Raw genomic sequence first — 21,855 nt, forward strand, 5'->3', positions numbered from 1 at the left:
ATACAAACTCATAGCAGCAGCTAAGTTAACCCTGTGTCTTAGTCTGTTTGAGCTGTTCTAACAGAATGCCACAGCCTAGATGGCTTATAAACAGCAGAAATTTATTCCTCATAGTCCTGGAGGCTGGGAAGTCCTAGATCAAGGTGCTGACAGATTCGGTGTCTACTGAGGAACCTCTTCCTGGTTCAGAGGCAGCTGTTGTCCCCTTGTGTCCCCACGTGGTGGAAGGACCAGGGAGCTCCGTGGGACCTCTTGTCTCAGAGCACCAATCCCATTCACGAGGGCTCTCCCCTCATGACCTAATCACCTCCCAAACATCAGCACATTGGAGGTAGGATTTCGACATGTGAATCTGGGGGACAGGGTTAGTCTATAGCACCTTGTCACTCCCCAGTGTCGCAAAGCTCCTTTGTCTAAACATCTTTGTTCCCAGGCCCCATTCTTATTTTCTTGTCCCTGCCACCTCCCTGACTCCCTTGCACGTTTCCAGTCCAGTCGGTTCCCACCTGAGAGAAGACATCAGCTGCCTTCCAAGCCGCTGTCTTTCCTAAGAAGCCATGGTTCTAGTTGCTCCACCACACTAGGGAGAGATCATCATTCCTCTGTGTTTTGAAATACAGAGTGCATAGCTCCTCACGCTGCCCGTCTTCTGAATCTCTTTCAACTCACTCTGAAAACGGGGCAGACACCATTCCGCCTCCACAGCCTCCTTGGTCCCTCGGTGCTGTGACTGTCCCAGGTGAACGCCTTTCCCCACTCTATAACCCGGCTTCTTCGAGAAGCCAATGGTCCTGTTCTCTGAGGTGCCTGACACCACCATCAACCTGAAGAGACAGGCGTTCCACAAGGGGATTCTTCGCAGCCCCAGCCCAGGATATCCGAGACCGCCTTTTTGTGTGTTTCTAGCTACAACGTCAGTGAGACAGCGGGGTCTGTCAGCGTCACAGTGCAGAGGAGTGGGAACCTGAACCAGTACGCCATCGTCCTGTGTCGAACGGAGCAAGGCACCGCCAGCTCCAGCTCCAGGGTCGGCTCCCAGCGCGGCCAGCAGGACTACGTGGAGTACGCCGGCCAGGTAGGTGGGCAAGGGGGCCTCTGACTGCTGGTCGCCAGCAGGCACCAGCCACAGCCGCCCCGTGCTGGTTGCAAGTGTGGCAGCCTCCCTAATTTTTATCGCACCTCCCTTTCTGTTGGCGCCCTTCCTCGAGTGACTTTCCTGCCTTCCCTTCCCACAGGGCGTAGGTCTTCCCCGTCTGTCTACTCCTCGGGGAAGTTTTCACTGCAGAAGTTGGGTTGTCTAGCTTCTCAGCCTTTACATGTTGCTTCATGACCAAAAACGGTCTCCGAGGCGTGGTGCTCTACACGGGGCCTTTCGGATCCAAGGCCTTTCTCTCCGCTTGTCTTCTCTAGCTGAAGGAAGGGAAGAGAGAGGGTGGGGGTGGTCGGGAGGCTCTCGGGACAGGCTGGGTGAGAGACGGTGGGCGCGTGACGTCGGTTACGAAGCAGAGCTGGAGACGAGTGGCGGGTTGAGCAGATGAGTGGGAACTGATGGGACTTCACAGCAGATTAGAAGGTGGGCAGAAGCGGGACGGATGGTGACACCCCTTTCCGGGAGGGGGACGCCATCCCAGGAGCAGGTTTGGACCGGGGCTGGTCTGGACTGTGCTTGGGACAGGCCAAGCATGAGGTGCCTGAGATGTGAGGGGGCGGCTGTGTTGAGGTCCCCGTGGGAGCCGCTGGGTGGAGGTGCCTGGACAGGTCTCCAGCAGAGCGGTGGGAACCGGCATGGGGATGGGGACAAAGCAGACAGAGAGAAGAGAGTGAACACAAGAGAAAGGAAGAAGACTTACACAGTCGACTCCTCTATGGCAGGAGACCCCATGTTTGTCATCTTTGGCACATGGGACAATGCCGGCACTTACGAGGTATTTCTTCAATGTTTTTGCAAAGTAATTTCACTATTCTTATGACAGCATAAATCTCTGTAAGGGGAGCAGGCTCTGTCTTTGAGACATTTTAGCTTGTCTGAGGTCAAATTTAAATGAGGAATTAGGAAAGAACATATAAGCCCAGGAGGCTTTTAGCAAAGTAATGAGAAAGAGCTCGTACTGGTGTTTGTTCAGGAAAGACAAAAGGCGGTGGGTTCTATAACTACATAGAGATCTAGGGGTGTTTCATTTAGTTGGGAGTGTTTTCCAATGGGGAGCTTAGTAAAACTAAATTTGATTAGTTGATTAGATATGGGATAGTAATTTTCTGCTGATGAAAATTATGTATTTTTTAGATTTGTGTGTCCCTAGAGGTTTATGACTATTTTACACATTTTAGCTCTCCCAGTTTATACAAAGTATGGTCCAGGCCTGTTTCCTACCCTTTTAGTTTTGGGTAAATCTATAACCCTGGTTCCTTTTCAAGGTTTTGTCTTTATCTTGCACAGTAAAACCAGAATAAATCCGTGCAAGTTCACAATTGTGTGACTCTAAAATAAATTCTCTGTTTTGTAAAGAGCTAAATTTGTTTACATTATAGATCTAGCTCATCTTAATGGCAAGGGATTTAGTTAAATATAAAGTTAAAATTCAGTCTGGCTTGTTCGTAATGTAACTTTCTGTGGCTTCAAACTCCATCATTCAGTACACTGGGATTCTGTGTCAGTTTTGGTTGTGTAAGCAGCGTGTGATGGTGATAAGGATGACATTTCACCTTCGTTCAGTGCTTTAAAATATACTTCTCACTTCCATAATACATTGTGTCTTATAGTCCTCCCAGTAAATATATGACGTAAGTGTGTGAAATTGTTATTTAGCTGATGAGGAATCTGACATTTGTCGAGATTCATAAACTAACCCAGCTCAAGGCCAGAATGTCACACTCCAAGTTCAAAAATCTTTCCAGGTAAACTTGCCACAAATAGAGGGGGACCTGGGCAATCAAACGACTCTTGCTATCCCAAATGAATTAACAAAACAAGATATAAGTAGTTACCAACATGTCCTTCTACAGTCACCAAATAGTAGGAGATGCCATCATCCCTTGGTCCGTATGCGGTAAATCCTCTCCAACGTGTAGATGGGTAGGAAGAGGTAGCCATGGGTTCCAGGTGATACAGCAGGAAGCTGAGGTGGAAGGACCAGCTATTTCATTCAATGTTCTGCCATTAGCCTTGGGTCCTCTGTCTTCCGATGATGCTCTTGGGGGACAAGCAGGGGAATCCGAGGCACAGTAGTACTCCTTGTTATTTGCTTTGTGACAGGTGCAGTTTGATGAGCGAGAGGACACCAAGTCCTGCACCATTGTCATCAACGATGATGACGTGTTTGAGAACGTGGAGAGTTTCACCGTGGAGCTCAGCATGCCAGCATACGCCCTATTAGGGGAGTTCACCCAGGCGAAGGTCATTATCAATGACACTGAGGACGAGCCCACCTTAGAGTTTGATAAGAAGACCTACCAGGTCAACGAGAGCGCTGGTTTTCTGTTTGCACCTATTGAAAGAAAAGGTCTGTTGGTGCCAAAGGTGACAAGGAGCTCTAACAGCAGCTAGCATTTTTCGAGTTCATTCTATGTGCCAAGTGCTCTTGTGTCATATTAACTTCTGTGTGTAAGCGCTTTACGTGTATTAGCGTATTTAAATTCCCAGAACAACCCTACTAACGGTCCTACCTCTAGTGAGTACTATCAGAGGCTTCTCTTCTTAGTTCAAGTTGTTAGCGCTCCCATTTATTCTTTAATGGGACTGGAAGACTGGTTATATTTGGCCTTGCCAATTATTCATGAGTTTAGGATTCTTAATCAATCACCCAATCTATCAAATATTTAGTAGCCTTGGTCAAGGAAGGAAGTTTGTAAGAACTGGCTTCTCATCTTAGCTTTGGAAGACGGAGGTTTTTTAAAGGTTTTCCTACGTGAGTGTCATGTACAGAGCTCAGATGAGAAGTAAGCCGTGTGTGAGGGAGAAAGGGCAACGCTTGAGGGATTGAAAACAAAACAAAGATCATGTGCTTTTGTGATTGTGCAATACTGAAACCTTAAAACTCATGGATATTAATTCCCCATTCAAAGCCCGAACATGACTATAAGTGATGATGTCAGGTTTTCTATGGAATCTGCTGACTGGGTACTCGTGTAACAAATACCATAGATAGCACAAACCCTTGCTGATGCCCCTTGGAAAACAAGCAAGCCCCATTGATTGCTCTGGGCCAGCAAGCCAGGACCGGAACAGGCTGTCTTCCAGGGACATGGCAGCACTAATAAGTGAAGTCATTTGTACAGAGAGGCAGGTTTTATTTTGTTTTGTTTTTCTTTTTTAAAACAAGCTGATTTCTCCCTGGGAATTAAAGTGCAGAAGTTTATTCAGAAAGGCGGTGAACTGTGCTCAGAGCGCTACCTTCGGGACACAATTACTTTGCTACTTAAAGTACCAAATATGTCTCTTATCTTTCTCCCCATTGTGGTCTTAGATTGTGAGCAATGAGTCTTGTGAATTAACAGAGCACAAAATTCACAGAACAGGAAATCCATTTTAAATTGTTGGGTGAAGTGTCTGGGGTATGTTAAAGCCTCATGTGGTTTATCCCACAGGCTTCAGGAGCTGCAGTGCAGGAAGGGTTCATGTTCGCATCAGAACAGAAGCAGTGATAGAATATGGCAGAGGGAAGCAAGCTTACCAGATTATCAGAGATTTCAAAATTTGTGGCGCACTCACTCAAATGCTCTGGTTTTCTCACCGTCTGTGTTTCAGGCGACTCAAGCAGCATCGTTTCTGCAGTTTGCTACACAGTCCCGAAGTCAGCTATGGGAAGTAGCCTCTATGCTCTAGAATCGGGCTCGGACTTTAAATCTAGAGGGCTGTCTCCTGACAGCCGTGTGATATTCGGGCCTGGTGTCACCATGTCCACCTGTGATGTCATGGTCATTGATGACAGTGAGTATGAAGAAGAAGAGGAGTTCGAGATCGTCCTGGCAGATGCTTCCAACAATGCTCGCATTGGACGGGTGGCATCGGCCAAGGTGCTCATTAGTGGCCCCAACGACGCCTCCACCGTATCCCTGGGCAACACGGCTTTCACCGTCAGCGAGGATGCAGGTAATAGCATCTCTGGGACCCCATCACCCACATCCTGACCGCGTTCTTGGACAGTTTCCTTGTAGTTCTCAGAATGTTCATAAGACATTTGAGAGTGACGTTCCTCAGTGGCACTGCTGTCGGCCCGAGACCTATAATAGGCATTAAGACCGAGAATGGAAGGTAGCGCGGAGCGGGGATTCCGCTCTCTCTCCTTGCCCCGGCTCTGATGGCAGGGACGGATCCGGCTCAGAGATTCGTGCTGGATCTCTGTGGTCTGGAAGGCACGACGCTAAGCCTGTTGGCCTCTGAAGTCGGAAGTTGTGATCGGTTGAGGACGGAGCTAAGTTATTCAGCGTGCAGGCAGCTGCCAGGGCAAATACATTCCGAAGGTTCAGTGTCCTGACCAAAGAAACTTTCGCATTCGTATAACACCCCAAGCAGTCCGTGGGCAGATTCCTTCCACCCAGGCTCCGTCCCTCCTTTGGCTCCACGACGGTGTCCAAGTCGTCCGCACGCGGCAAGCAGACGTGCCGCCAGAAGGAGCGGCAGCTGCGCTGAGCCCCCGCGGACCTGAGCCGCCTGGTCAAGGCCATTCACCTGTCTGGAGGTGAATGAGGGAACACGGGAACTCATATTTCCAGGCCCTTACGGAACGCCAGGCACCGGGCCGTCGGCTTTCCCCGCGTTCTCGTTTATGTTCTATAGAAAAGAGAACGTTACACAGACGAGCAAATGGAGGCTCAGAAAGGGGAAGTAAAGCATCAGAGATCAGCGGCCAACGTGGCAGAGCAGGGGTTAGAACCCTGAGCTCTCCTGTACCGTTTCCTCTCCTCTGCACTGAGCGCGCAGCCACGACTGCTGTCAGTCACAGCTTACTGACTAGAAAAGTATGATCGATGGGATGTTCACGTAGCTTTTCTCTGACCTTGCTTGTGAACATCGCTAAAAATCTACGTGTAGATCGTTAGGACACGACAAAGTGTGATGTGACAGTGGACCAGAAGATGAGCTTCGTTCCTGAGATAAGCGACAGCACATGGGGTTTAAGTAACGACGTGTGCAGCACTCAGATAAAATGGGGAAATCAACCCAGTTAGGAACATTTAATTAGAAACATTCAGCTTCAGGCCCCATAGAGTCCCCTAGCTGGTTCTTTCTTAATTGACTATTTTCTAGCTCATCCCTGAGGCCCTAGTCTCTAAGTTTCTTCTCCCAAAATAGGCTTGAGATGTTTTTCGGTGGGCCCTCTCCAGTTTGTTTTTCTCCTGAGAACGGTGTCTTTCCTGAAACCACAAAACCACTCTCCCCTAAGGGCTGTCTCTCCAGGACCACCCCCGTGAGGCCCTCCTCCGGGTCTGCTCTTGATCTTAGTGTCGGTAAGACGTGGGAGGGGATACCTCCCAGCCCTCCTCCGAGGGAACACAGGAGCGCCACTGAAGTTGGCCTAGACGGGCTCCCTGCGTAAAGCTCTGCCGCTGTGAGGGAAAAGACTGCTCTGAAAACCCCCTGGCTTCTGGCCCAGCGGTGACCGTTGACGTCTCTACGGATCTCCGTTTAGGTACAGTGAAGATTCCAGTCATTCGTCGTGGAACTGATCTTTCTACGTTCGCTTCTGTCTGGTGTGCGACACGGCCCTCCGACCCAGCATCCGCCACTCCGGGAGTCGACTATGTCCCCAGCTCTAGGAAGGTGGAATTTGGGCCGGGCATCACGGAGCAGGTGAGCACAGCTGCCGAAGGCCAGACGGGCCTGTCAATGTTGTCTCTGTTCTGCTCCCCAAACTCCATGAAGGGGTCTAAACGCTCCTTGCCTTACCGCTGTGCGAACAAGAGAATAAAGCCAGAGAGGTCTTCGACAGACCCTCCAAGGGACACTGTCAGCATCTAATATCCATCATCACCCATAGAGGACGGGGACTACACTCTGTTGATGTAAACATCTAGAGACAAAACACTTAAGGGTTTGTAATAAAGAGACTATTATTTTCTGGATTAGAAAGACGTATTGTAAGACCACCAGAGAAAGCAAGTTATCATCTCTGTGCTGCTCTCCCGAAGGCAAGTGGGTGCTGAGTGTTGGACGTTCTGTAAGGTTTACTTTGATCTTTCTTCTTCTTATATTTATATTTACATTATTTTTTAAATTGAGACATAATTGACATATATTAATTTCAGGTATATAACATAATGATGCAGTGTATTGCAAAATGATCACCGCACTGGGTCTAATTAACATCTTGGTTTTTCTTCCTCTAGTATTGCAACTTGAGTATCTTAGATGACACTCAGTACCCAGTAATTGAAGGGCTGGAGACGTTTGTGGTTTTTCTCAGCTCAGCACAAGGCGCCGAACTGACCAAGCCCTTCCAGGCTGTCATTGCGATTAATGACACATTCCAGGATGGTAAGATAGCGGAGATGCCGGCTCATGGCTCTGACTATAGTGCTATTTCTTCCTTGCCTTCCGAGTATGTGACATTGGAACTCATTCACATTTTCATTCAAGAAATGTGTGTGTATGTGTGTGTGTGTACATGTACGTGTGCACATGTGTTATGTACCTACTGTCAGATAAAAATATGGGGGAGAAATAAGCGTTCATGTTTCTGGTGCTGTGCTGGGTACAAAAAGGTATATAAGCTCTGGGCCCTGTCCTTCAGAAGCTCACTGTTTAGTGGAGAAGATCAGACCTTCAAGCAGAAAAATTAGAGCATATTATGATGAATGACCCAATAGTGCTATAAACCCAGTGCGAGGGGAGCAGAAGGGATTGAACAGCACCTGTGTGTGGGAGAATCGCGGATTTCACAAAGGACGTGATGTTTAACAGGTTTCAGGGTGTGAGAGGAGTTCATCTAATGAATGCCAAAATACAGTTTTGTCAGAGGGAGAGATATAGCTTATATGACGTATAGAATTTTGAGAGATGCATCTCTGGAAAAGAGTGAGATGCTCACTTCTGCTTTAAGCCTGGCAGGAGGGGAATAGAAGCCCCGAGGCTGGGACTCCCACCTGCCTCCGCATTTCAGTTCCGGTTCTGAAAGGACTCATGTTGCCGCCTAAGGGACGCGTAAGCCGAGAAGAGCAGCAGGTGCTTCTAAGCCGAGCGGTGGTGGGATCTTTGTTGGAGGAAACGGACACTGGCGGTCCTGTGGGTGGTGTCCAGGAGAGGGTAGATGGCAAGTATATGAAGAAAATACAGTCGCCACTGCAGATGTGACAGGAAGATGGCCAGAAAAGGGTAGAGGCTTCTTGGGTAGAGTTGATGAAATCTAGAATTGTCAGATTCTAGAGTTGGGTAAGAAGATCAGGTCAAACCTCCTTCCCTACAGCAGGAAGACCCTCATAACGTCCCCCACCTGTCGATGACAGAGCCCATAATTAAACTCTTTTGGTGGCTGAAAAGTCACCATAAAAGGAACAGGCAGAGGGTTCCGGGTGGCTCAGTGGGTTGAGCCTTTGCCTTCGGCTCAGGTCATGATCTCAGGGTCCTGGGATCGAGCCCCGCATCGGGCTCTCTGCTCAGCGGGGAGCCTGCTTCCTCCTCTCTCTCTCTCTCTCTGTCTGTCTCTCTGCCTACTTGTGATCTCTGTCCGTCAAATAAATAAATAAAATCTTAAAAAAAAAAAAAAAAAAAACAGGCAGCCCTTAATGCTTTCATTTTTTCTAAATAATTTGTCTATGTACACAGTCTTTAAAATGACCCAAAAAAGGTATGCTATGAAAATTAAGTCTCCCTTCTAATCCTATGTCCCAAACCCTCTGGTTGTTCTCCTAGAGACAACCATTTTCACCAGTTTGTTGTTGTGTGGACCCTTCAAGAGAAATATGTATATCATGCCCTTGAAAAGAGAGAAGACACATCTCGGCACATGCATACGTAATACATTTATAATGCAAATGTCCAAAATGAGAGTTTAGACCTAGGTTTATTGAGATCTAACTTCCATAAGTTAAAATTCACCCTCTTTAGTGGACAGTTCTATGGGTTTTGACAGATGCCTACAGTGGCATGCGCGCCCACTACCACAATCAAAGTGTGGACCGGTTTCGGCACCGGCACAATCCCCCCCACCCCCACCGCGCTCCTCTGCCGTCAGCCTCTTCCCCATCCCCAGCCCTGGCAACGGCTGCTGGGTTTTTGCCCATACAGTTTTGCCATTTCAAGAAACTCTTATCATCGGAATCCTGTAATACAGCAACTTGCGTCCGGCTTCTTTCATTAGAAGATTGCACTTGAGAACCGTCCATTTTGTTACGTATACGAGAAGTTCGTTATCTTCACCGTGGAACAGTTTCCCGTTATATAGATGCCCAACAGTTTGTTCATCCGTTCACCCGGGGAATGACATTTCGGTTGTTTAGAGTGATTATAAATATTTGTGTATAGGTTTTCGTACGAATATAGGTTTTTGTTTCTCTCTGGGAAATACTTAGGAGTGGGGTGGCTGCATTGTTTGATGGTGTTTGTTTTACATCACCAGAAATCGCCAGCCTGTTGTCCAAAGTGGTTGTAGCTACTCTGCGTTCCCACCAGCAGTGTAGGAGAATTCTAGCTGCCCCTCCTCTGCACCAACATGTGGTGTTTTCAGCTTTCTCTGGGCTTCTGTTGTTGTTATCCTTGTAGACATACAGTGATGTCTTGTGGTGGGAAAGTCATTTCTCTAGTGACTAGTGACGTTGAGATCTTTTCGGCTGCTTACTTGCCATCTACGTATCTTCTCTGGCGAAGTATTATTCAAATATTTCCCCCATTTTTGAGTTGTTTTTCCCCACTATTATTGCATTGTCATAAAATCTGGACAAACATTTGTGTTTGGCAAATATTTTCTCCTAATCCGTGGCTTGTTTGTTGTTTTTTTAATAATGTCTTTCAAAGGGCAGTAGTTTTTCATTTTGAAATAGTGCCATTTATCAATAATTCTATTATGGATTGTACTTTTTTTTTTTCGATTTTTATTTATTTGACAGACAGAGATCACAAGCAGGCAGAGGAGATAGGCAGAGAGAGAGAGGGAAGCAGGCTCCCCACCGAGCAGAAAGCCCGATGTGGGGCTCGATCCCAGGACCCTGGGACCATGACCTGAGCCGAAGGCAGAGGCTTTAACCCACTGAGCCACCCAGGCGCCCCTGGATTGTACTCTTAATGTTGTCTCTAAGAAATATCTCCCTGACCCAGGATTATAAAGATTTTTTTCCCTGTGTTTCCTTCTGGATGTTTTAGTTTTAAGTTTTACATTTAGGTTTGTGATTCATAAAATGGTAACTTTTAAACTGTGAACAACATTATAACAATTAAACTATTTTATATCATACGTTACTTCAGAATTTACAGGGTGATATCCTAGACATTTTCTCACTTGCAATCTCATGGTTTTATACTTGTTTCTATTCCGTAGATAAGGAGACTAGAATCAGGGGAGTGAACACCCGAAGTCACACGGAGAGGGACCAGCATGCGTTCTAAGGCTTGGGCTTGTCCATATTCTTTGTGTGGTATCTACTACAGTACCAGGCACATAGATTTCATTACATGTTTATTTGTTTTCTTCCTGACACATGGGTAATTTTTCACACTTGCCAGTGGGACTCCAGTCACACACACAAAATGCATTGCCCCAGATTAATAGGAAATACTCCACTGGGATTTCTCTCCACCTTTTATTGACAAGCATTAGTGCTGCAAACTTAGAAAATGAGTATGTTAAAATATTTCTCATCTTTCAGAAAGGCTACAACAAACTATATTCAGTCAAGAATTTATCCCAGAGAAAGCAATCCTCAAACCTGTTTCAGAAGCCTGTCGTAGTGTTTCAGTGGTTGAGTTTCTTGGTTATCTTCTTCTAAGTGATCACTAACTCTTGTTGAGTCTTGTCTGTGTGCTCACTGTGAGGTGGAAAGATCTTACCTTCTCTCTAATCTTCACAAGCTCTTCAACTAGTGAAGCGGGCCGGATCATTTGTCCAAGGTCACACGGCGAGGAGGCGATGGGACCGGACCTAACGCCTAGGTCTGTTCTGTCCGCATTCTGTCTCTAGTTTTGCACTCTTCACCTTGCACTTGCAGATGCTTGATGTCCCTCAGCGTCCTTATCAAGTCAACCTTCAGCCTTCCAAAGTGACCTTAGGCCTTTCATCTTTTTCACAGGGTGACCCCAGGCCCTTAAATCATCCAAGTAACTCATCTCAGAACCTTTTCCTATTTGCATTTTCCTCTTCTGCTCTGGTACCTGGAGTTAGACTTTGGCACGACCTGAGGAATGCCGAGCAAGGCAAGAAGGGCCTCGTGGCCATGATCTCATCACACCCCTACGTGCTCACTGCATCCTACCTGCCCTAACTCGAGAGAACCGGAGGCAGGATCTCGCCTACGTCTCCAGCCTAACCATTGCCCATAGAGAGGCCCTCGAATCTCAGGGGGTCGCATTTGCACTTAACTTTGCCAGTTACTGAGGTTAGTGGAGAACAGCACGTCGTGAGCATTTTCCGAGCCTAAGACTGGCGCCCGGCGCTGTGCGGGAGAGCAGAGTCCCACGATCTCTTTCAGGACACAGGACTGACACAAGTCAGGAGATTAGTGCGCTCTGGCTGTGTGGGACGAGGGCGCCGAGAGTGCTGCCAGTGCGGGTGATGTCTAGCACGAGCCTGTGCGCCCCACGACGATCCCCACTTCATGGGCGTGCCCCCGTCGGTGTGCAAGGAGAGAAGCGCCGCGGGCCGAACCGAGAGCCGCGCTCCTGCTTTCGGAGGGGATCGGAGCTGGGCTGTTGACAGGGGACGTGAAATGACATGGGTCCGGTCCTTCACACACGGCCTGACTTGGGCTGGACCTTTCCTTTGTAGGCCGTAAAGCCCCATGCGCAAATCCGTTGCTGAATATGGTCCTTCCGTTGTCTCTTGCCTCGTTCCACGGGCCCGTGAGGCCGGGGCCGTGCCAGCGCCGCAGGCATCCGGAGACGTGTTCACCCCCTGCCCTTACTTCTCACGCTGCCTTTCTTCTCCACACGGGGAAAGGAGTGAGGTTTCCGATCTTGTTAAGGGGGGGCAGTCTTTTACAGCTCAAGAAGAATTTGGGGTTGATTGATACAGGACAAAACCCTAACATTACCACTTTCGCTTTTAACTTCCATCTGACTTAATGCCTGTCGGGCCAGCAAGAAAAATCAACCCAAAGCTTTCGATAAGCATGTCATGAGCAGAAAGCTTCCTTGCTTGTTGTTTTTCCCTGCCCACAAGTTTCCTTCTTGTCCTTCTATGCTAGGTCATGTCATTGCCGCCTTTTAACAGTACAGACCGTTTTACTGGGTGACAGAGCCCTAAGGGATAAATGTTCGGGGTCTGATGCCAAAGCTAATTATCCCTTAGGTGTGGTGTTAGGTGTGGTGTTCTTTTAAGAAGGATCTGCTGGGTTTTTCTTTGGTAATAACGTGATAACTGTTTGGTTTAGCTTAGATAGTGAGTTTGCTCTGTTTTTGCTAATACCCACAGTTCTGGGCAGTGGGCAGTTGGGAGGCAAACAGACTCTTTTGACTTGAAGAGTGCTAAGCTTTTGGTTCCTTCCTTTCAGGTTTGGCAGGGAATGTACAAGACGCGGCAGGGAGATGGGAGATGACAGCTTCAGGGTCAGTTTCTGCCACGGGAGACTTTGACATGTGACTGGAGGGGCTCCCTCTTTGTATTGCTCATTAAGAAAGAAAGAACCAGCAGGGGGCTTAGGTGGCACAGTCTGCTGAATGTCCGCCTCTTGTTTTGGCTCAAGTTCTGATCTCGGGGTCGTGGGATCGAGCCCCACATCAGGATCTGTGTTCAGCAGGATGTCCGTCTGAGTCTCTCTCTGCCTCTCCCTCAACCCACTGCCTGCTCTCTCTCTCTCATATATAAATCAAAATCTATCGATCTATCTTCCATATATATATATATGAATGAAAGAACGAACCAGCAATTGACAAGATGTTAGTCAGAAGAGGGCATGTCTTAATGTGGAGCATCACGGTAGGCACTGTAGGAAATAAGGAGAAAAAAGTGGTTCTTCCTATCGAGAATACTGGAGTTGGGGACATTACAAACCATAATATAATTCCTACCAAATATGAGTGCTTGTGATGTACCAGATACTGTGTTGAGCACCGTGTGGACATTATTTCATTAAATTCACTCCTTCCAACCCCTCTAGGAGTTGGATAGTAATATTTCTAATTTATAAATAAAACCCCCCAGGACTCAGAAAATCTAAATAACTTATCCTATATTGTAGGACTGTGAGTAGCAGGACTGGGTTGGAAATGCAGGCCTGTCGATTGCAAAGCACGTGTTTTTAACCACAGGTTGGCTATGGTCCTTTCCTAAAGTCAGATGAGACCAATGTAAACTATAAAAGAAAAAGTGATTTTTATTCCACTGACCAGATTCAGCATGTGGATGTCTTTTGTTTGGCCCAGTAGTTTGGTCTCTGTGGAACTTCTTTTTACTGTTTTAACTCATTGCTTTTTAAAATTTTAGGGGATATGACATAAAAATCCAGATTTCTGGCTTCATTTGAAAAGAGGGTAAGCTGCCAACCAAGGACTGGGGCTGAGGGACGACCCTCGTAGAACAGCCTGTGCCTTCCTCCGTCCCGGTAGCCCCACTTTCCCTGTCCTCTCCCTGGCCCCAGGACCAGTGTCAGTGCCCATTTATCGTCAGGCTCACACTGCTCTTTTCCTTTTGTAGCCTTAGAAAGAAAGTGAATTTGTGTTTGTGTGTGTGTGTGTGTGTGTGTGTGTGTATCCAAGTCTCAACCAAAACTTTCCTCATACCTGGCCCATTTCTTTGCTTGCGTTACTTACCTGTGTTTGAGATGGGGACCTCACCCTGACGCTGGGAGAAGCGGGTGCAAAATGGAGTTATCATTTCATTAGAAGCCCACTCAGCAATGGAAGCAGATCCCTGGTCCTGAGAGCAACCAGGCCTCGAAATCTGCTGCCATCTCTGACTCGCCAGCCGGGGCGGACGGCCTTTAGTAGACCTGTCCTGCCAAGTGGCGAGTGAGGGCCGCGGCCGCCACGCCTCTGTCCCTCACTAACGATGCCTCCGTCTTGCCTCCGGCCCCCGCAGTGCCCAGCATGCAGTTCGCCAAGGATCTGCTCCTAGTGAAGGAGAAGGAGGGTGTCCTGCATGTGCCCGTCATTCGGAGCGGAGACCTGAGCTATGAGTCGTCGGTGAGGTGCTACACCCAGGGCCATTCAGCCCAGGTCATGGAGGACTTTGAGGAGAGAAGAAATGCGGACTCTTCACGGATTACGTTTCTGAAGGGGGAGAAAGTAAGTGGGTTCGTGATGTCTGAAAGATCAGATTCTCTTTCCTTGATGCCTTTACTTACCCATAACGAAGATATTAAGACAAATTCTGAACATCTAGGAATTCTTTTACTGGTCGATACTATCTGTAATACTGTCATCTGTCCCTTAGCTGTTTTCTTGGTCTCCTACTTACAACCAAATCCGTATATCGTTGGTTGAAGCAGGAATTTAGATGACCTGTAACATTTCTGGAATGTAGCAAAATCAAATGAATGAAGCTTCTCTTAATTTGCAGCTACATTAGAGATGACGCACTCCACCAGTGTTACCCAGAGCAGGACGAGACAATCCTCTAGAACCTGGGCCCCTGTCCCAGAGCAGCATAGATTCTAATACAGAAGCCATAGGGTAGGACCAAATAGGCAGACACTGAGCAGATTCAAGGCAGGAAAGTGCTTTCTTCTTAGCAGTTACAGAAAAGTGGGCAGATGGACACAAGAGCTCCTGAGAACTTCCAGTCAGTAAACATGACCACGTTAGAACCGAAGCCTGCAACCTCGGTGTATGTCCGAAGTGTGGATATATGGAACAGGAATTCTGTTTCCACATTTTTGGATTTCAGTTTGAGATCATTGAGTCACCTATACCTTCTTGATTTGAGACACACAGTCCCCTCAGTCACTTCGAGGCCTTTCTCTGACTTTGCGTTATTTTATGCCTGTTCTCCAGCCACACTTCTTCCCTACTTGAGAACTCACCAATCTGTTGTGTTTACATATTTCTTAATGTGTATTTGTTCCTTAAAAATGCTGGTTGTCTTGTATGCAGATTTTAATTTATACATTAAACAATTTTCTTTTTCAAACTTTTACTCTGTTTACTCAGTAAGGTGTTTTAGTATCTGTCCACGTCATTTATGTGTACATCTAATCTGTTGCTGAGATAGTGTGTAATATTTCATGATGGGCACTTAGTACATTGTAACCATCCACTCTCAGCAGTAGACAGTGAGGAACTCAGAGACAGCACCCACTCATCTCCTAACATGCTGCCACCACAGAAGATGCTGGAGGGCACGTCCTCCTACATGTCCTCTTGTAGACCTGAGTGGGAACGTCTTCAGATATACACTCGGCAGCAAATGTGCTGGACCGAAGGCCACGTATGGGCTTAATTTGAAAAAATAGTGTCAGAACACTTTCCAGAAAGTTGCTAGCAGTGGCCTGAAGGTTGTTATAATCCTATATCTTCTCCAATACAGTACTCATCTTTTGAATTTTTGCTAATCTGATATGTATATAGTTAAATCTCATTTTAATTTGCATTTCTCCAGTTACTACCAGTGTATATGCTTGTTAGCTCACTGGCTTTCCTCTTAGGTAAATTTGTCATTTTTATCCTTTATTCCTTACTATTGCATTGCTATCTTTTTCTTTTTTTCTGGATTTTTATTTATTTATTTATTTGACAGACAGAGATCACAAGTAAGCAGAGAGACAGACAGAGAGAGAGAGAGAGGGAAACAGGCTCCCCACTCAGCAGAGAGCCCGATGCGGGACTCCATCCAGGACCCTGGGATCATGACCTGAGCCGAAGGCAGAGGCTTTAACCCACGGAGCCACCCAGGCGCCCCCTTGTTATCGTTTTCTTGCTGATTTGCAGTCTTTCTTGCATATTCTAATTATGAATTCCTTGCTGGTTGTAGACATTTTAGATATTGTAAACGTATTTTTGCATCCTGTCACTTATCTATAACCTTTAATCACAGTGTTCGTAGTTGAACAGAGTTTTCAATTCTGGTAGAGTCAAATGTATCAGGTGTTTGCCCTATGATTAGTCCTTTTGAAATTTAGTGTCAGAAGTTCTTAGCCAGCTCAGGTCACACAGAATCTTCCTCTGTTTATCTTTACTACCAAAAAAAAGTGACAGCTGCCTTCTTTTAGGCTCTTGGTCTTTTATGCATTCGTGACTCATAGAAACCCTGTCTTAGCTGTGTATTTTATGGGAATTTTACTGGTGGCAGGTTGAAACGTGTGTTTAAAAACATACACAAATGCAACAGATACCATCTTCAGCTTTGAGTCTACATGTCTGTATTTGTCTTAAGTTCAAAAGAGGATTCTCTGCTTATCCAGGAGACAGTTTATAATTTAATAAAATTACAAAGAAAATACGGTCTGACCATGCATATGTCACTCACGCAACAACGTCCCATTCTCCACAAACGCACTTTGGAATCTTCATTTTCTCTGGCGTGCTAAGCAGTTTGTCTTTGAAACTTGTCATTCACGAGAATGTCGTTGTTTAAGAGATATGCTGAGGAGTCACTACTGAGTTCATGTTTTCTATCGGTAAAAAAAAAGGGACATTGTTCAGGGGCTTAAAATCCGGTTCGCGAGCTACCTATAAACACTCACAGGAGCGCTTCCTTCCATTTCGTGGGCCTTCGGAAGAACGAGAGTGGAACTTCTCTGTGCCCGCGGGTCCTTGGCAACCCCGTGGCAGAGTGCATTTAACATGGTTCGACTAAAAATAATCCCATTCACATCACGTGACTCTACCATTGAGGTCACCACGTCATCTAAAACGCTTTGGCCTTATTTTCTGTTTTCTTAAGAATACAGTCCTCGGTAGAGAACAATCAGTGGGAGAAGCACTTGATTTGCTCCTGTCAAGCAGGGATTAGGTTGTGTTCTCAGACTTTGGGAATTCGGCAGCGTTCCGATGAGACACCATCTGGCAGGGCGTTTGAGAGTTCTGCGGCACTGAGAGGTATCAGAGGAGCCTTTCTGAGTTCCTTCTGAAACCTGCCAGTTGCCACCGAGGGAACAGACCACTGTTCAGCCTTCTCCAGGAAGCCTAATGCATGTGTTCACCCCCGTCATCCAAATTGCACCTTTCAAAACGCACGCGTGTGCCTTGGTCTGATCAGGGAAAAGTGCACAGGTTTCCTGCAGCTACATTGGACTGGGGTGTCTTATTGATCTTGTTTTCCCACAAAACCAGTCATTCTGAGAGGTTTGGAATATTCTAATACGAGGCTCCTCACATAGGTATGTCCCTGTCAGGCATGAACTGTTAGATGTAAATATTCTGTTTTACAAACAAAATGGTTTGAGACCTTTCAAATTTGTGTTGACTCTTTGATGCCGCAAAGAAGAAAAATCATTTTCTAGGAAAAGCAAGAAAAGTACTGATTTTTCAGGGCAAATTTTAATCTATCTCATGGCATCGGCTCTAGGTGAAGAACTGTACTGTCTCTATCCATGATGACTCCGTGTTTGAGCCTGAGGAACAATTCCGGGTCCACCTTGGCCGTCCCCTTGGAAACCACTGGAGCGGAGCCAGAATCGGGAAGAATAGCGTGGCCACCGTCACCATAGCCAATGATGAAGACGGTAACAGACGCTACTGCCTTTAGTTACTCTCTGGTTGATAGAGCATGAGCTGACGTGTTACGAATAATGTAATTATACGTGTTTTTTTAAAGTGGAAGTGCCATAAAATTGCCTACTGATAACAGTCTCAGAGTATTTATATAAACTGTCGGCAGCTAGTGATCACTCTCCTGCATTTCCAATAAGGCGATGGCTGTTCTTAATCTCATGATGCCCCACCACCTGGCCCAGAGATAAGGAAGGAGTATGCTTACAAGCTAGGACAGAGACGCTAAGGCAGGCAGAGAATAAAACCTATGTAAGTCACTACAGTTCAGAAGCCAGATTGGAAATACGATCAGAATCAGTTGAATCCAATGAACTGATTTAAACACTGCCACCTTCCCGGAAAAGTCTAATCTCTCAGTTTCCTTCTAATTGATTTGGCCTATTAACCCCCCAAATCTTAAATTCTTGAGTCAGGTGTCAGCAAGGAATGCCCCCGGCATTAGGGAAAACAAAACCAAATCTGTTTCAACTTGGGACAAAATTGTTTTATTCAGATAGATATTTTAATGAGGGAATGGGTAATATTACAAATAGTAATCGGTGTTTTTATGTTACCGTAGACCAAGAACCACGCTAAGCATATTATATTATTTCATTTAATCCTGACGGTAACCCCTGAGGGAGGCGTTAGAATCCCTGTATTACAGCTGAAGAAATTGAGCCTCAGCAAATTTATATAATTTATGCTCTCAGTTACACAGCTGTCAGCAGCAAAACTGTTTGTAACCCTTATTTTATCAGGTTCTAGAGTCTACCTGAGAGTTAGGGACACTCTCAGAGTTTCTGGCATAAAATCAGGACTACTGTGGACATAGGGTAAAATAAGAAAAGCCATCCTTGAAGCTGGATTCGTCCTTTATCCGGGGACTCGGGCTCAGATCCTGAAGTGAACCTCTCCCGGTCGCCCGGAAACCTGACGGAGGCTCAGAGAGGTTGTGAGTGACTCTCCCCAGGGCCAAGGAGCTTTCATCAAAAACTACCAAGTCTCCAAGGAAGCTTCTCTTCTATGATTAGGACGGATTGATTTTCTGAGAGGGAAAGAGGAAAATGAACAGAGACTCTAGAAATATCTGCAAAATATTACAGTATATTAGAAGTGGTATAAAATTTGTAATTACTCTCAATTTTCACATTTTTTGTCCCTATCCACAACTACCACCTCACCCTTCCCCGTGAAAATATAGTGAAAAAGAAGTCACAATTTGAAATTTTTGTAAAAAGCAACGTATTCATCACTTCATAGCCATGAGACTAGTACCTCAAACCAGATTGGGCTAGGAAGGCTTCTGCTCTTCATGAAAACCACTCATTTTTAACGAAAGAACTCATGCGTAGTTAAAAAATTTTAAGGAAAGGGAGGCATGAGGGCTCTGGGAAGAAGGAACTCAGATCAGAGATGAGAGACGGACTTGGGAAGTTCAGGGAGTATATAAGTGAGGTAAATTCTACAGCTTAGAAATTCATATCTCATAAATGAAAAAGAGTTGATTCATGCAATCGGTCGATCGGTATTTATCAAGGGCTTACTCTGTCTCAGTCCGCTGACAAGTGTGTGAATCTAAAAACATTTTGTGAGCTGTACTGCCCAGATGGAAATGTGGACATCATGCATTTCAAAGTGCTTAAAAATATTTCCCCCACTATTGTTTTTAGTAAGAAACCTGTGAGGAGCAACTCCCGCAGAATCATAAATAAGTTCCTTCTCCAAAGCTTTACTGAGGAGTAAAATGGATTGATTTTTATGACCGCAAGCCATTTTTCCGTTGCGTTGCTTACTAGTGTGGAAAGCTCCCTCCTGCCTTTGTGAGGTGTTTTCAGGGGACTGGAACCCTTCGTGCTTCTCCAACTTGCTCTGGTCTTTCTAACCTGTTTCCTTAGCCCCTACCATTGAGTTCGAAGAAGCTGCATACCAGGTCCGCGAACCCTCGGGGCCAGACGCCATCGCCATCCTGAACATCAAGGTGATCCGCCGAGGAGATCAGAACAGGACGTCCAAGATCCGCTGCAGCACGCGGGACGGGTCTGCCCAGTCCGGGGTGGATTATTACCCAAAGAGCAGAATCTTGAAGTTCAGTCCTGGTAATGGAACGCCAGCCCCAGGCTGCGGGTTTTACTTGACAGAAGGGCAAATATCTTGTACTCGAAGAAAGGAACGAGCAGTAGAGGCAAACAGTGGTGCGGACTAAGCATGAAGTACTCATTAGGCACACGTTTGCTTCTACAGGAAGCTTTAAAATCTTTAGTTGCTAACAGTGGCATTGAGAAAGAACCAGAGTAGGCCCCTTGCTTCAGAACATGCTTCTGATTTGGGCTCATTTAAAAGGATGTTTTGGCTCTTGTGAACCTATGACTTGGTTGAGTCATAGATGCATTTGATTTTAAAGAACAAACATCACCACCATCATTCCGTAAAACCCGGGTACGAGGCAGTGTGCCGGGTCCTTCAGGGATGACTCAGATGCAGAAGGCACAATCTCTGTGCTCCTCTGGTTGAACATGGGCTAGGAGACGGGATACCCTCTTACGAGATTTCCAGAAAAGGTTTGTTCTAGAGGGAACTACGGACATGAGTCAGGGACGAGAGAGAGGAAGATGAGATGCAGGTCACGGGTAGCTGTTTAACTTTCTTATATGGTGGTTTGATGGAAGCAATGAGACAGAGAAGGACTGGAATTATATGCTAGATTTTCTCACAGAACTTTCTGGAGGAATGTGAGATGAACAGACCGGTGTAGGTCCTGGCGCCGTTTCTGACAGAGCCAGGGGTGAGCAGCGGTGGTAGAAGGCCTCTCAGAGACGTCTTGGCAAGTGGGGGGAGGAAGTGACCTCCTCAGAAATGGGGGGGGAGGGATCTCGGATGTCTGTCATTCCACGGAGTTTTAAAGGGCTTCTGCTCCAACCCGTGTGCATGTGCTGGGCGTTTGCCGGAAAGGTAGAAGCCCTTCCTCCGCCTCCACACCAGGACCGTTCCTCCGTGTGTCTTTACTTTTTCTTTTTCTGCGTAAGGATCTAGAGAAAAGAGAGGTCTTGGAAACAGCCCAGCCCAGGTGTTCGTAGGAGAGGAAGAAGGGAAACTTAAGCCCTGCCAGGATACTTGCTCCCCCAGAGAATCGCTTTGGCAGGAAGAGAAGGCAGTTCCTACGGCTCTAACCCAGCTCCTTCCTGGCTGCCAGACCCGTCCGCTCCTGTCTTGGCGGGGACGGCCTTGTAGGATGCCTTCGAGATCCTGGTTCTCAGGACAGCCCTGAGGGGTGTCTGTGTGTGCAAGCGCTCACAGCCATGCAGGGGCTCCTGCCTATGTGTGGAGGGAAAGAAAATTTAAGCAAAAAACCTCCTAAGCAGGGTGGAGTGTATTTTGGATCATAGATTTTTATTACGACCGGCTCGTGTCAGGCAGGGCCCATTAATCCTCATACGGTGTTGGATAGGAAGTCTGCAAAACTGTGGAGTTTGGTCTCTAAAATAGATTTCTCCCTGGAGACGGGACTCAAGTGATTAGCAGCCACCGTGTTTATCGAAAACCTCTGAAAGGAAAGGGCATATTATAATATGAAATTTCAGCGGCGCCTGCCTGCGTCGTCTGAGACGGGTCGGCTAACGCGAACCTCCGTTTTCTTTCTGCTCTGTCCTTGGTGCAGGTGTGGACCGTATCTTTTTTAAAGTCGAGATCCTAGCCAATGAAGACCGGGAGTGGCACGAATCTTTCTCCCTCGTCCTCGGCCCCGATGACCCAGTGGAAGCAGTTCTTGGCGATGTGACCACGGCCACAGTGACGATTCTAGACCAGGAGGCGGCGGGCAGTCTCATATTGCCAGCACCGCCCATCGTGAGTTGCTTGACCCAAAGGGGTCCCTGCTCTTATGTCCTAGTGACTAGCAGATGGTGACTTGAGAGGAGCAGGCCTTCTGGGGCCAGCTTCATTCCTCTAACACAGTGGTCCTCAACCGGGAGCCATCTCGTTCTTCCCTTCCTAGATCTCCTCCCTGGGCCACCACCTCCAGGGGACATTTGCCAATGTCTACTGACATCTCCGGTTGTCACGACTGTCACACTAGGTACTAT

At 46.8% G+C, this 21,855-nt stretch overlaps 1 protein-coding gene across 5 annotated transcripts in view; it reads left to right on the forward strand.

Annotated features, from left to right (window-relative positions):
- Positions 1–21,855, forward strand: part of FRAS1 (Fraser extracellular matrix complex subunit 1) — a 416,244-nt gene that overhangs the window by 358,839 nt on the left and 35,550 nt on the right. For all 5 annotated transcript variants that reach the window (XM_032334686.1, XM_032334684.1, XM_032334685.1 and 2 more), the window contains 9 exons: positions 907–1,075; positions 3,254–3,500; positions 4,745–5,089; positions 6,630–6,790; positions 7,327–7,474; positions 14,163–14,368; positions 17,589–17,745; positions 19,672–19,872; positions 21,432–21,619. In XM_032334686.1, the coding sequence (XP_032190577.1) occupies positions 907–1,075; positions 3,254–3,500; positions 4,745–5,089; positions 6,630–6,790; positions 7,327–7,474; positions 14,163–14,368; positions 17,589–17,745; positions 19,672–19,872; positions 21,432–21,619 (1,822 nt within the window). The remainder of the gene's footprint in view (positions 1–906; positions 1,076–3,253; positions 3,501–4,744; positions 5,090–6,629; positions 6,791–7,326; positions 7,475–14,162; positions 14,369–17,588; positions 17,746–19,671; positions 19,873–21,431; positions 21,620–21,855) is intronic.

This window comes from Mustela erminea, chromosome 2, assembly GCF_009829155.1.
Source record: "Mustela erminea isolate mMusErm1 chromosome 2, mMusErm1.Pri, whole genome shotgun sequence".
Lineage (NCBI taxonomy): Eukaryota > Metazoa > Chordata > Mammalia > Carnivora > Mustelidae > Mustela > Mustela erminea.